This window comes from Zonotrichia leucophrys, chromosome 3 (genome assembly GCF_028769735.1).
Source record: "Zonotrichia leucophrys gambelii isolate GWCS_2022_RI chromosome 3, RI_Zleu_2.0, whole genome shotgun sequence".
NCBI classification, from domain to species: Eukaryota; Metazoa; Chordata; class Aves; order Passeriformes; family Passerellidae; genus Zonotrichia; species Zonotrichia leucophrys.
Window position 1 is genome coordinate 76,212,113 of NC_088172.1, and position 15,789 is coordinate 76,227,901.

General features: G+C 38.5%; 1 protein-coding gene across 2 annotated transcripts in view; it reads right to left on the minus strand.

The window, feature by feature from the left end:
• Positions 1 to 3,558: 3,558 nt before the first annotated feature.
• The window catches only part of BTBD9 (BTB domain containing 9), a 114,404-nt gene continuing 102,173 nt past the window's right edge, over positions 3,559 to 15,789 (minus strand). Inside the window, exons 12-13 of one of the 2 annotated variants that reach the window (XM_064708900.1) lie at positions 13,607 to 13,627; positions 3,559 to 12,882 (exon numbers count right to left, since the gene is read on the minus strand). In XM_064708900.1, coding sequence (XP_064564970.1) covers positions 12,778 to 12,882; positions 13,607 to 13,627 — 126 coding nt within the window. In that variant the 3' untranslated portion in view covers positions 3,559 to 12,777. The remainder of the gene's footprint in view (positions 12,883 to 13,606; positions 13,628 to 15,789) is intronic. The other variant, XM_064708901.1, reaches the window with a different exon arrangement.

Genomic DNA, 15,789 nt, shown 5'->3' on the forward strand with positions numbered 1-15,789 from the left:
CAAATCTCACACATTCTCTGTATCGCATTCGGGATCTCTCATTAGCAAAGTGTGTGCATGAGCACAGCTGATTTGCTGGTGGCCATTTGCATACATCAGGTGTGCAGAAATATGTGTGAGCATGCATCACCTACAAGGCAAAGAGGTTTTTGTATTAAATAAGCACAGCTGTGTCTCAGTCTCTGCTCTTGCCCACACATGAGCTCCAGGCAGTAGATCCAACTATTTGAGAGTACCCGAGGCATGAGGGAGTGGCTAAGGGTAGATCAGGGAGGATGGACTGGAGTGCAGTTATACCTCCATGAGGATTTTAGCCCAGAGAACAGGAGGTTTAGGGGAGACCTCATCACTCTCTGCAACCCCTGAAAGGAGGGTGTACTTGGGTGGGGATCAGCCTTTTCTCCCTGGCAACCAGCACCAGGATGAGACACAGCCTCAGGCTGTGCCAGGGGAGGTTCAGGTTGGACCTCAGGGAGAATTTCTCCACAGAACAGTTGATTCAACATTGGAATGGACAGCCCAGAGAAGTGGTGGAGTCACCATCCCTGAAGATGTTTGAGAAATGACTGGAAATGGCATTTAATGCCATTATCTATTTAAGAAGGTGGTGTTCAGTCAAAGATCTCAGAGATCTTTTCCCATCTGAGTCTGGTTTTGAGGATGATCAAAGCCCTTGGCTGTTCTATAGCTGTGCCTCCCTGCCTGGGGCACGTTCCTCCCTTACAAACAGCACATGCAGGCGTCCAGCAGCAGCTCGTGTCTTCTACAAACCACACCACAAGTGTGAGTGAAGGACTGGGAATGAAACTGGGGACTCACAAGCAAGTCTCAGGTAGAAGCACACATATGACCTGGCAGATGGGAAAATGTAAAAGCTATTGCACAGTGCACAGAAGGGTGACTCCTCTTCATTACCTCCTCAATAGACACACAACGGGAACACTCAGGATGGCTTTGTAGAAGAGATAATTAACTGACAAATACATTTAGTGCCTTGAAGAAGTGAATGAACACAAGGATACCAGTGATCTAGTGGGTATATTTAGGTTTCCAAAAAGATACTCAGTTGTCATAGGGTGTGGAATGTTCCCTCACAAAAAATAATGTTCAGACGATAGAAAGCCAAACATACCTTTTATATTATAAAAACACTTCCTTCTTGCCAACTTGATTTTATTCCAGAGATGGTGATATTTCTGTGCTAAGAATACCACTATCTCCCTTACACACATGCTGTGAACATTCACATCTGAAAAACACGGAGGTGTTTGATCAAGCAGAGCTGCAGATGCGTTTCCATGCTCACATTGAGAACAACCAGCCCGTACCCTCTCTGCAGGCCAGAAGGGTTCCGGTGCAATCACAGTTTGTTGCTGGGGGGGGGGGGGGGGGGGGGGGGGAGGAAGATTTGTGAATATTTCAGTGTCTCCCTGAGTCATGCAGTCTTCAAGGAAAAACACCTAGCAATTTAACCATCAACCTTCAAGTTAATGTTTACCACCTTCAAAAGCAGACAAGGAGCAGTCTTTCATAAACAGCACTAAAGGGGGCACTGCACAGACCAGGCACTTCCCAATGACTTGGCTGCAACAAGAAGTACTTCTGTGTCTACTCTTATTAAGAGGGATATGCTTTTATCTCTATACCTCAGTTCTTGCTTTTGAGGTAAAACCCACACTCTTCCAGCTGCAGAAGGTTGGCATATTATTGGATGAGGAAAAGGGAAAGAGAATGGCAAAGCATGAAAATACAGACTCAAATAAAATATTATACGATTATTTCTTTTTTGCCTTGAGCTATAAGGCAACCATTGCCTACTTTCCAGGATGTTTAATTTAATTAACACAGCTTACAAGGATATTTAAGCAGCAGTTAATAGATTATAAAATACAAAATGAATTAGCAACAAAAACGTCCTGTTTATGTGCATTTTGCTTTGTATTGTAAAGATAAAATGATGGTGATTTGATCGGTATCTGGTCTTACTGAAATGATGTGTCATGGTGTTTTAAGCTTCAATTGCCACTGCTCAAGCAAGCGAGCCCATCACTTAGAATTAGAAACAACTTTGAAATAAATCCTCAGGCTGCAGCAGAGACAGTGCTGACTGCACTCCACTACTGCTTGGAAAGGCAGCTCTGTATTTCCACGTCAGTCTCCACTCTCTTCATGAGCCCTCCCTGCTGATGATTTTGCCTAAGCACAAAGATAAACTGGACCCTTACCAGAACAAGGAGAAAGAATATTTATTCTTAGCTTTGTTCTCATCCTACCTGTTTTCCTCTTCTCTAAGCTTTTTTTAATGTGTTTTTTCTTGTTGTTTAATATATCCAGCCCTCATTACAAACTGCATTATCTTGAACACAATCAAAATTTTGCTGAGGGCTGCAATGCAAATTTCCCAAAGGCCTCAAGAGGCCTCTGATTTGTCAAGACAGTAAAGTCATTGACTCTCTTTTTAACTTGGACACATGGCATGGGAATGCAGATGGCTCCAGCATGAGCTTCTTCTCATTGACTGGGTTATACTGCTTTCTGGCTGGCTTTCAGCCTGTACCTTATTATGCACACAGCATTTCAAAGGTAAGGCTTCCTCACCTCACTATTTCCACCCGTGTCACAATCTGGCAACTGAGCTGAGTGGCAGCTTATGCTTCAGAATCTACACATCTGCTTCTTAAAATTAACAGGAGGATCTGAAACTTAAAAAAATTCTCATTTTTATTCTCAGAATCTAATAATAACTGTCAAACATATTTACTATTCTATGACTAATCAAAGCACAAAAGAAATGAGATTTAATTACATTATGGCATTGTATGGTTTGCTGTGGTACCTCAGTTTGATCTTACAACTTAGTACCATCCTTTTTTGAGTTTGACCTCTCCACTTTCTAGGTACTTTTATGAAGAAACTAGCACGACATACAAATGTTTAGAAGATTACATGATGGAGGAATGTAGCATAGCTACAGAGAGAGACTGGAGAACAGTCACTGCTTTAGGGCATGAGGTTCTGAAAGATGGGCAAGGCTCACAAAAATTCTGTTTGATATGTGAGGCTGATAAGCCAGGAAGATAAAGGTCTAATACTCATTAATCAAACATTCAATGCTCCCACCTTTCATGGTAGTCTGATGGGTTTATCAGCTAAAAACCTCTGAAAAATTAAGCCTTTTTTGGTTTTTAGGAAACAGAATCCCAAGCCTCACAATATTAGTCCACTTTTTTTGTGAAATAAAGTGAAATACTGATTCATGCACTTCATCCAGAGAGTGTAGCAGCACATAATGGTAGCAACACCCAGCACCTGTTGGTCCAGACATTTGCAGTAGTGGATGCCTGGTGGCCTGGAATCACAGTGAAAATCACCCCCATTTTCTATGTTGATATTAAGACTGTGTTGTTATGAGTTATATATCAATGATGGGGTTATTAACTGCCTTGATCTGATGAGAAATCAATACAGTTCTGCCTAAAGTCTTCTATTCACACATGCAATATATGAGCAGCATCAGACAGGTTCTAACATTAAGTTCACAAAACTACAGACAAGCAGTGAAGCACAAAAGATCACTTTATTTTCCAAATCACACCTCTCTCATTCTTGAAAAGGTGTATTTCTAATTGTTACTATTTTAAATATACTCTATATTTTCCTGTGAAGTTAAATACTTTGAAGAAGAATCCCCAAAGAAATAAATACAAAGCACAACAGTTTCACTTTATTATTTGCTTTGAGCATTGTCTGGTCCTGCATCCACTCTGGCACTCTGCTGTTCTTTGAAACTGTAAAAATCCACAGCCAGCCTTCCTTGTGTGCCACAGTCCTCTGCTTATCAGCTGTTAATACAAACTGTTAATACAATGCCAGAGCATGCACAAAATAGCTTACAGCAGTTTAATAATTCTAAAACTTTTGTTACAAATACACACATTGCTACTAAGAAAATAATTGGGATGCTTCTTTTTCTGGATGCTCATAGAAAATTCCATGTTACAAAATGCTTGTTTGATGATATGCATGTCTGCTGGTGAAAAGGAAATCAGTACTAACAAGGTTTGCCGGGTTGTTTAATGGATAACTTACAAAACCAGACAATTCCCAAAGTTACCAACTGGATCACTGCAGCACAATCTGCAACCACCATTTAACCTGAAACCTAATTAGCCCAAAGGGTCGGTAATGCGTATCTGCAACAGTATAAAATGACAATAAAATGACACCAAGGTCATCAGAACACACCATGTGGGGTTTATTCTCATATGATGAGCACAGTCCAATGCAATAGCACGGATCCTGCAGCCAGGGATGGAGGCCTGATGATGCAGTTTTATGATGCTTGTCACGATGATGGAGAGGTGGAAGTTGTCCAGTGCAGGCAGCATCATGTCCCTTCAAAGAGAAAGTTGGAGCACTTCCCATACCAGAAGTTGTGCTCCTGAAAAGCTTTTCTTGAGAGAGGTATCAGCGAGAGCCTGAACAGGTGTGGCTGTTAATTCATCCCAATTACATGTCTCACTTGGGACCATGCTCCTGAAAACGCCATCAGGGTCTGGCAGGCCGGTTTTGCTACATACACATGCACTTAAAGAACATTCCAACATTATGATAGAGGCTAAAAACTGTAGCTGAAACTCGTACCTGTTCACAACTAAGTCTGAGGTAGTTTAGAACCACTCTATGTGAAAGAAGGAAAGGGATTTGATGCACAACAATTTCAATATACAATTATAATTGCTACAGAGAAGGCGAAGGTAACAGAGTGTAAAATGGATTTAAATTACTGTCTGTCAAGAAAGAGGAGCCACTAACAGAGAATGAGTGAAAAAGTTCACTAAAAGCTAATCTTCTATTTAGCCTGGCTCTGAACATTAACATTCACTTAAAAAAGAAAGCCAAAGACAACAGTGACACTGAGCAAAAAGGAAAGAACATTTTATGAGAGAATGGACAAGGTTAACAGACAAAATTGTGAAGTAATACTGAACTTCAGAGAACAAGTCCATGTGCTCAGTATGATGTTTCATATGGACAGGTGAAATACCCACACCACAGGGACATTGAAAAGTTATGAATTCTTTCAAGGTTCACTCGTGATGATGCAGTTAACTTAGAAAAGAGCACTTACGTACAATTAATGCCTTGGACAATGCACTACTAGCAAATTGAGTGCATAGCTGGTGTACCATGGTGAGAAGGAAATACTTAAAATTTATATTTAAACTGAAGTTATGTAAGCCAGCATAAATCCTGACCTATTTCCTAAGTCAACAGTAAACTTCTTCCTTATTTTCCTCTTAAGGGTAACAGACTGTAAACAGATCACAGAAGTATAAGGCTCAAATAGTATTTCACACATCCAGAGAGAGCCAAATTCAAACACTGCTCACTAGCACTTGACAGCCTAGTGGTAGTTGCCTTTTAGAGTCTGATGCGAATGAAAGGGGATGATTATATTTTATTCAGCATAGGACAAAGAGGTAAAAGTAAATAATTTTTAAAAATTCCTTAATACATCACAATATGGAGGAAAATTACAGGGAACACCCCAGCAGCAGTGATATCATGCTATGTAGGGAGGAAAAGAAAAGGAGTAACAAGCAGGTTGGGGAAAGCATGTAGGAGAAAGTAACAGGTGGAAAGACTGGGGACAAACAGAACTAGCTCAGATCACAAGAATTGTATCTTTGTGTTGCTCTTGCCATAAAAACTACTAACGCCTCACTTCCTATGTTCTCTTTTAGCACTCATGCTCAGATGAGTGATAGATTCCTTAACAAAATTCCATTTTTAACCAAAGTAAGGCCATATAGAAACACATCTTTGCAAATAGTCACTCAACTTGCTTAACATGTACGTTTCCATTGCTACATATGCACCGATGCAGCCATGTAATTCCATACCAGTCTTTCTTTTCCCCAAACACCTCTTTTTGCAACTCCAGCTCTTGCTTTAAGAGATATTTCTAATCTAATCACCCAAGCCTCATGAGCTTTGTATTACTGCATGAAAACATTCATGTAAGTATTTACCTCACAAAGTGAGTGACACAATTTCTGAAACAGATCCAGATCCTGCAACACCAACACCCTTGTTATTAAAAATGGCAAAAACAAACTCAGAGAATAACCCAAACTGCATCCTGGCCTGTAGAAGCAGAAGAAACCTGCTCCTCTTCTCCAGCAATGTACCTGCCATGATTGCTTCAAAAGCCATTTCTCAGCATGACTAATCTCTGTGAGAAATTCCTGAGGAGAATCTCACCATCTTTTAGCAACTGATGATAACTCAAAAATCCAAGAGACAGCTATAGAAGATGCCCAAAAGCCAATTCTGTGGCCTGACCATGTTTCAAAAGCACAAGCTGAAAGTTTTGAGTAAAGACAAAATTTCTTAACATCTGTGGTTAAACACACTTACTGGATTCCAGGTATCAACCACTAATCTTGCCACTTAGCAACTACAGCTCAGGAGTACAGAGACAACAGACAGGTGATGTAGACCACAAATTACAGGAATGAAGGAAAGGCTGAACTGGGATTGCTCAGCCTGGAAAAGAGAAGGCTTTGGGATGACCTGACTGTGTCTGTGCAGTACTTAAAGGGAGTCTACAAGAGAGATGGAGATGGACGTTTTACACAGACATGTACAGGCAGGACAAGGGGGAATGGCTTCAAACTGACAGAGAGCAGGTTTAGATTAGGTATTAGGAAGAAATTCTCTACTGTGAGGGTGGCGAGGCACTGGAACAGGTTGCCCAGAGAAGTTGTGGATGACCATCCCTGGAAGTGTCCAAGACCAGCTTGGATGGGTCTCTGAGCAACCTGGTCTAGTGAAATGTGCCCCTGTCATGGAAGGGAGGTGGTAACTCGATGATCTTTGAGGTCCCTTCCAACCCAATCATTCTGTGATTCCCTGATCCCTCTCCAGAAACACACTGTGATAACTGCTGTTCACCTGGACTACTGGGCACATAGTTTAGACACCCTTATCTGACCGGTGATACTGTCCAACTCACTTGGTATTTCAGGACTTGGCTGGTATTTTTTGGACACACAGAATTTGTATAAAAGACCATATTAGATTAATTTTGTAAATTCCTCAGACTGCTTAATATAATTGACTGAAGTTGTTGATGTGTATCTGCAGATTTTCAGGAGTCAGAGGATTAATTCTGAAAATGACAAGAAACATGTTTTAACTGAGCAGCTGCACAAAGAGAACAGAAGTGCCAAGATGATAAGCACGAAAAGAATGAACACAAGTTCATTTTACCAATAGTGTAGCTTTCCTCTTCTGTGATAGCCCAGGGCCTAAAGAAGTAAGAGGCACTGGAGAGGCATGTTTACACCTGTGCAGGGTGAAGCCACCACTCACTCAAATATTGAGTAATCTGAACTTTAATTCCATTACATCCATGTAAGAATCAATTATAATTTCTTCAGAACATTGAGCTGTATTATTGTATTAGGCTGCAAGGAACAGTACAAGAAGTACTTCTCTAATAATTGGCTGTGTGAAAATGGATAATGTCATGGGTGTATGGAGCTCATTGTTCACTTCCACCATCTGGACATGCCCTTGTAATTAAACACATACAGTATGATAAGATGGGTATGTGGTTGCACAGGCAGTCAGAATGTGGGCATATGACAGATACCTGTAGTTTCCTCATACTATGCTGCAGTTTTTAAATTGGGCTTTCTTTATCTAAAGGAAGTTGCAGAGCAATTTTAAAACCTTTCATGTAAGCATTCAAAGACAGACCCAGATTCCACGATGGCATGTGAGTGGGACTTTGTCATTACTTCAGCCAAAGCTTTGCAACAAAAGCTTGGCAAGGGTCAAAAAGACTGCAGGGTTTTTTTCAGCAGGTAACAGAAGTTCTGTGAAGGTTCACTCTGTAAATACAGCAAACCATGGTAGACAAGGTAGCTAGGAGGAATATCTGTGCTCTTCAGACTACACCCATCTTTGAGATGAGCATTTAACTTCTTATTATATATACCTCACTACAGCCAAACCGCCAATATTTAACAACTAGTCAAAAACTTTGGACTGGTTCACCTGTACCATTCTTAGACATTTACATTTTTAAAGCAACCAGCATCCTGCCATACCACAACAGCAGCATTTCACACCTGCCTGCATAGTTGTTTTTTTTTTCATTTTGGAGCTTTAGAACATATTCTAAATGCAAGCTAAATAATTAGCTATGACCTCAAATTTATATATATACATGGATGGATGGATGAGTAAGCAGTCCTAAAACTTGACCCAGGACCTTTACTTCTGTATCCTGAACAAAGCTTTGTGGAGTTTCCACATATATATATATGAGTTAACTAGTACAAATGACAACAACAATCAGTTCAGAGAGAACTAACGATTCTAACCTAAACAGAGCCATTAACTGAGAGATGGGGATGGAAACCAGGCCTCAAGCATCCTCTGGAATCTACAATTACTTTTGAAGCATGCTTTAGTCCTCTGGCAACTGATATGATGACGCACCAGCCTAAACATTTACTCTCGGATACATTAACTCTTGCTGGTTCTATCATTTGCTCTACTACTCTAGTCACAACAACAAAATTACCAATGCATTTGCTTGTTCATTTGGTAGTAGACTAACACCTGTCAAAATATAAGCCAATTAATATCTTCATAGATAAATTCAACCTATAGCTTGTGAAATCAAAGTTCTAACCCCTTACTAAGCGTCTCTGAGTGGGCGTCACTTTATAACCAGAACTACAATGACACAACAATCAGACAAGAAAGGCAATAACTTTGTCATCTAATTTTTGTACTGAAAATTTAATTAGACTGAAACAATTACAGACTTCTTTTGCTTTCTTTTATGGAAACTAACTCTCATCAAGTCAGGTACTCAACTGAAAACTCTCTAATGTTGTCATTAGTAAAGATGAAGATGCATTAAACTGAATTTTTCAGCAATGCTGAGAAGCACTGAGCTCTTACATGAGTTGTCATAATGAATAACTTATTTTCATGAAGAAGAGAAGAAAGAAATGAAGCTCTGAAGGAAGAAAACTGCAATGAAGAAGAGTTCTTACTCTAACAAAATTAGCAATTTCTTCTCTGTATTGTCTTTTACATTAAACTTGCATTAACTTCTCATTGTAATTCCATTTAACAGCCATTTGAACTTGTTTTAAAGCTGATTGGAAAGGGCTTGAAAAGCATCTTGAAAAATAGTAAGCCGCACAATGTTTGCTCACTTCAAAAATTAATTTCCTCAGATAATAATTTTACCCTACATTCTGTGAATAAAAACCCTTTTATTTTCATTTGGAAAAAGTTAACTAAATAAAAAGATTTTAGAAAGGCCTTTGCTGAGCTCCACATGAGTTAAGTCTAAGCCTGAATTCAACATATGGAAGTAAAATTGAGAAAAGAAGCCTTGGGGAATTTAAAGATGCTGAAGTACCAAATAGAATCAATGGCTCAATATAGTTATATATTATATATATATATATGTCAGTATAGTTATTTTCATTATGCAGAACTCTTAAGGTCTATTTTATAGATTCTGATTAGAAAGCAATGAGTACCTGGTCCGTTCTGCTCTAACCTTGTTCTAAATAGAATAAGACTGATTACACAGTTCTGAATAATTACAGCATTTCATCACTTTGGTAAACCTTGATACTATGCCATAACAGCACAAGTTAGTTTTCCTAAAAGAAAAAGCAAAGATAAAAAAGAAAAGGTAAAAAAAACTTCAGAGGAATATACAGGAAGTATATGTGAACTTGGGAGTCAATAAACACAGACAATAATTAGAAAGAATGAGAACATTCACACAAAACCACAAATCAGTTCTGTGTTGTATCCTCCTTTGTCACTACTAATACATGGCTACCACAATGTTTAAGACAAGAGATCTCTTCTAGGCAATACAGGTAATTAGGGGTGTTTGTTGGGGGGCAGCATTGGAAGACCCAGTGGAGTTCAGCTCTCTGTAAACATTTTAGCTTTAAATAAAGAGGGTAAAGGTTGAAAGTGTGAAGGGCTTGTGGCAGGGCTTGCCTTAAAAGCCTGGGAGCTTACTGGGCTCATCTTGATGCCAGGTTCTCAGAGCAACTCTAAATAAATCAAAGACTCTGAGAAAGGCCAATTGTGACTGAGAAGAAGTCTACTACTAAAGATTGCTATTCACCTGAATGAAGGGACAATGCAAAGTTAGTTTTTCTTTTTATTGATTGATGGGGGTGGGAAACTGAAGGGTCTGTAGGACCTCAAGAGTTTTTGCTTTGGGGATTTCAGATATGTTCATCCAGATTCTTGGCAGAGAGTGAATGTCATGGGAAATAGACATTTCTTTTCCACTGTGAGTTACAGGACAAGATCAAACAGATGTTCCATAGGTTATAGCCTACAAGACTTATTTGTATCATAAAAATTAACTGTGCACATCAAAGATTATAAATGGAAAAATTCCATTCTTTCTCTGAGAGCCTAGGCTCAGAACAGATGGCACAACATTTTTTTAGCTTTCTTGACATTCTCTACAATGTTGGCTACTAAATAATAACAGCTAGGAAGTTATGTCCTTTGCTTACCCACAGTCTGAGAAAAGCAGACTGGTTTGATGGAACTGCAAAGAAATACCACCATTGCCATGCAAGGACTTATCTACCAAAAGCAAGATATGCTCCAGGCATCTCAGTAGTTCCAGCATGGATTGCAACTGAAAAGGTTTTCTGCTCCTAAAGGGAAAAAAATTCCAACATTTCGGACTTGTACATGAACACGGAAATGCTGCCCTCAGTAGCTGGTCTCAATTCTTCCATGCTCCAAAGGCTGTTAAGCCGTAAGGTAATCAGCCCTGCAGACTGGGAGGTGGCTGGCACATGCAGCATCCTGCCTCAGAACTCTGCACTGTCCAAGGCAGCTGTGGCACATGAATTAGAAGCTTTATTCAGCACAGTGGGCATCCATCTTCACCAACAGACATTCACAAGTCAGAACACAGCAGTGGGAAGGGAGGGAACTGCATGCAAATGTCAGAACTAAATTGTAATTTGGCAATGAAAAATACTGTATTATTACTGATAAAGCCTAATCAATTTTATTTGAAAGAAAAGGGATGCTTTTCTTATTTGAAATATCCTCTGATTCATTGCTACCACTGATTATATTTCTTCTTGGGTTTAGCACAACTAGTATCCAACAGGGAAATTATTTCAAATTAAGCAGTGAGATAAATTAAGATACAATTTGCTATGTTGATATAACTCATTTTATCACTATGGTTATGTAATAGAAAACCGTATTTATCCTGCACTAGCTTTGTTTTCTTCTGGCAAGGTTATTTATCACCACAGGAAATTCCAAGTTCATAAAACTGGTTAGCTGACATTTCCAATATAATGTACTTTGTGAGGAGGAGCAAGCATCCTAATCAATTTTGCCAATTACACCAGCATTTGTCTTAATGCAAGATCTCTTTATCCCATACGGAAAGGCAGGCATGGAGCTCTTCCTAAAAGTCATGCAGATCTGAAGAGTAAGAGATTACATCATCATCAGTGTGAAAACAGAATAAACAAAGTAGCAGGCAATGTAATCCAGACAGATATGGATGGATAATGAATTCTGTGACTGGAAAGTAAGAACCAGATCTTTTACAACACAGTGCAAAAGCATCACGTTTTATGAAGATCATGTGAAAGGTTAATGCATACACAGCCTTTGAATTTTTAGCTCCAGACTGTAAAACAACTCTTCTTGGAAAAATGTAAATTATCTGCAAATTCGTCTTTTGGTATTTGAACAACTGCTTGTCAGTGACCAGATGGAGTTCCACTTTTCTAAACCAAACATTTTTGATGTTCTGTTGCAAGTTCTCTTACACAGGCAGAATTTAAATAATCATCTTCAGGAGTGAAAAAACACAATTTTCTTCAAGATGGATGTTTGATTTAGAAACTTCCTTTTGAATTTAGGAAAAGACAATTTTGTACTTTGAAAAGTCAACTAAGGTCAAGATTAATATAGATACATTAATTAGTTTGTTGATATCATTAATGCTTTTCTTATCATCCCACTGATGAATGAGAGAATTTGTATCTCAGCAGGTAAACATGTCTGATACTTCCTTAATCTACTGTACAGCATTTGCTACAGTCAAAAATAAGAAACTAAGTGGAATACAGAATCAAAATGATTTAGAAAACAGATTACTAGTTACAAAGGAATATGGATGAAGAATCACTTTAAAAATAAAATATATTCTGGACTGATGTGTTCCATAAACATTTTTTTGCTAATAAAAGCCTCTAGGGAACAAATACTTATTTCATATGCTTTCCATTCTGCTTGAGTAATTTTAGATTTCCACTGTAGCTCTGCCTTTTATTCCCTTCTGTTTTCCTTGCCTTGGTTAGATTAGAGAGGTAGGGTGTTAATGGGGTACTTGATGAAGACTGAAGACCTATTTTCTCCCCCCTTGGAGACCAGCCTGATTTGAACATATCGAGGACAGTGCAACAGTCTCTTCATGTCCTTGGGAGAAAGCCTTTACAATTTCAATACTTCCAGCTCTGAGACATGGTCCCCTTCATTCACAAAGAAAGAAAAGGCGCCAGCACAAGAAGGTTCTGAATAATTTCATAGAATGTCAGTGGGGCTGCAAAAGCTCCCGTTCAACCTCCTTTATGTTGGTGAACATGAGGATGCGAGGTGGATCCAGGAGGGGAATGCAGGGAAGCAGATGCTCGCAGCTCCAACAGGGCAAGACACAAACTACTGTCCACCAGTCCCCACCTCTGTTGTTGCTACTTCCTTACTACCCTCGTCCTTGTGGGTACTGTTTTGTGCTGGGCACTCAAAATGCACACAGTGAAACACCTGGAGAGAACAAAAAATGAAGATAAAGCAAAACACTTTAATGCTGGCAAAAGCGCGATCAAAGTAAGATGAACTCTACATGGAAGTCTACGTGGAAATCTGCAGGCCAGATCTATATGGAAGTCTGCAGGCCAGTGACAAAGTCAAAATAGAATGTTTCACCATGAGGTCAAAAAACATTTACTCATGGGCAATAAACATTAGGCAGGGACAACACTGGAGCAAGAGAAGGCCTTCAAATTATACCAACCTTTATATATAGCACTAAAAATCAGAAAGATGGCTCCAAAACAGATAGGGATATTTGTAAACTTTTCTTTTCTTTGCCAACTACCAGAAATACTTACTACATGCTATTGGATAATAACAACAATTATATCAGTAGCCTTAAACACATTTTATGATCTAATCACTTCCTCAAGAGGCTGAATGTTCATGCACACTAGAAATGAAATTTAAATCATTACCAACATGATTCTATTTCAAGATTGCCCTCTGCTGTAATAACAATGGCAGCTCTACAGACATGTCCTGGAGTATGCAGGAAGGCATTCAGAGTGTCCAAGGTGGCTGCTGCTTCATCAGATGAAATATTCCTTTTGAAATAGTGATCATTTTCTGATGATTCAAACAATAACTGGGACCAGTGTGCAGGTGACTGTATCTTAGAGTAAGAGGACCATATGCTTAAGCATTTTTCCAATTTATTTTCTACTTTACTTACTTCTACTTGTTCTTGAAGAGCCTGGGAGGAGAAGGGGGAGGAACTCTTTAAAATTGTTACAAAACCTCTTTCCATATGATTTCACATTGCTATGAAGTGCACAACTTTGCTACATACTAAACTTAAGTATTTTTACGCTGCTTTAAATTTGCTATTTTCCCATGCATTATAGTTTAAAAACTAAAGCTCAATGATTATTAAATCCTGAATTTTAAACTTATTGTCTTAACTTTGTATACTTTTATGACTTCTTCTATTATTCTTGTCTTTAAAGCTCTTCTCACAAACAAAGGTAATCTCTTATAATCTTAACTGCCCTTTCCCAGACCCTTTCAAATTAATATGAGCAAAATCAAATATCATAAACAAGACATGGATATATTACATATTCATACAAGACTACAGAATACTATATTTTCTATCTTTTCCCCAATATAACCTAAAATCCTATTATTCTTTTTGACCATCCCTGCTCAAGTGAACATTGAGCAGACATCTGCACTGACATGTCTGCAGTAGCCCCAGGTCTTATCTGAGGATGTAGCTAGCTAATTTGAATTCTGACAGCATATATAAAATTAATTTAAAAAATCTTCAATCAATGCCTGCTTTTTTTTTTTAATCCGCATTATATTTTCTTGTGCCCCTCAGTGTAAGTTTTTTATGCAGATACATTGCAATACATGTTTATATTTCTATATATACACTCATGCTCACATGAAGATGTATTGCTATGTCTTTATATATACATATATATGAACAGATTACAAATCTGCACAGGCACTCACACATAGACACGTGCACAAAATGGTTTTCCTCTGCATTTCCTCTGTTTTTTTCCTAAAGCTGAACTAATTCCTATACTGGCATGCATTCTCTCCATCTGTTACAGTTCTTGAGAAGCCAATTTTTGTATTTATCTACACTTCTAGAGAAGTCCCTTTTGTACTCATTCCACTCCTGTGTTTTTCAAGTAACAGCTATTGTAATTTTTCCAGCTGCACTTTTCAGGATAAGGCCTTGCAGAAAAGAACATTCTCTCATCTGTAAGATGTTGCTTTCCTTGAAAGGAAGACAGAATGTGATGGAGGTCTCTAAGCCAGAAGATTCTGTATTTCTACTGTATTCCACAATAATAGCATTTCTCATTTAAAACCTCACTTTACGTGGTGATACAGCTTTTTCAAACATAGTGTGGACAGCCCTGAAATTTAGCTAATACTAGTATAGAAAGTCAGAAGTACACAATTCTTAAATTGTAACTCTCATTTTTACTGATTCTTTCATATCAAATTCTTAATGGTGAAAACATGTGGCATATTAACAAGCCTATGAATTTGGAACATTATTCTCAGTTACTCTGCCACCTCAGCATATAAGGAATACAGTGTGGGAAAAGCCTAAGACTGAGAAGCACAATTGAGCCCAGCTGCTTCATCCGGTATCAGAATTAAGCATTTCAGAACAGTATCACTAAAACAAACAATCTTGCATGTGCTTCTCTCAAAAAGAAAAAATGACAGCTCAGGATCATCCTGTGACCCACATCATGTTCTACTTCTCATGGATATTTTAAGAGAGGTCGGGCACACAAAGCAGGAAGGCCAAGTACAAATACACTGGCACAGTAATTTGTAAGGTAAAGCTCTCACATCAACAGCTAGGTGTCCTTTCCAGGTCAGTGATACTGGGGAGGAATAACAAGAGAAAACTTACATAAAGTATCAGGTGACCTAGCTGACAAATAATGAGAAGGGAAAAAAATTCTTTTCTCTACAAAAGTAGGAAGTGTGTAAGCTTAAGAAAACAGAAAGTTACACTTCTATCACGTTCTAATATACCAAAAGCTATTCAAACCCCAGGTCAAAAAATCTGTGAACATGCCTTTCAAAACTTGGAAAATGTTATGAGAAAAAGATGAGTTTAAAAGATTAAAGAATTCACAAAAGGGAGAAACTTTATGGGATTTCTTTTAAATTCCAAAAATCAACTCTTCCCTTTGGGATGTACAGATTGTGTTTCAAAGTTCAAAGGTATTTGTTGGTAGAACAAGTAAGGAGTATTTCGTACTTATTACAGTAACACCCCTTGATAAGAATATGATTCAGAATGCTGAATATGCTGTATATTTTATTTAAAATGAAAATGGTTTGACAGACTGTACAAGCAGCTGTGGGCAAGTA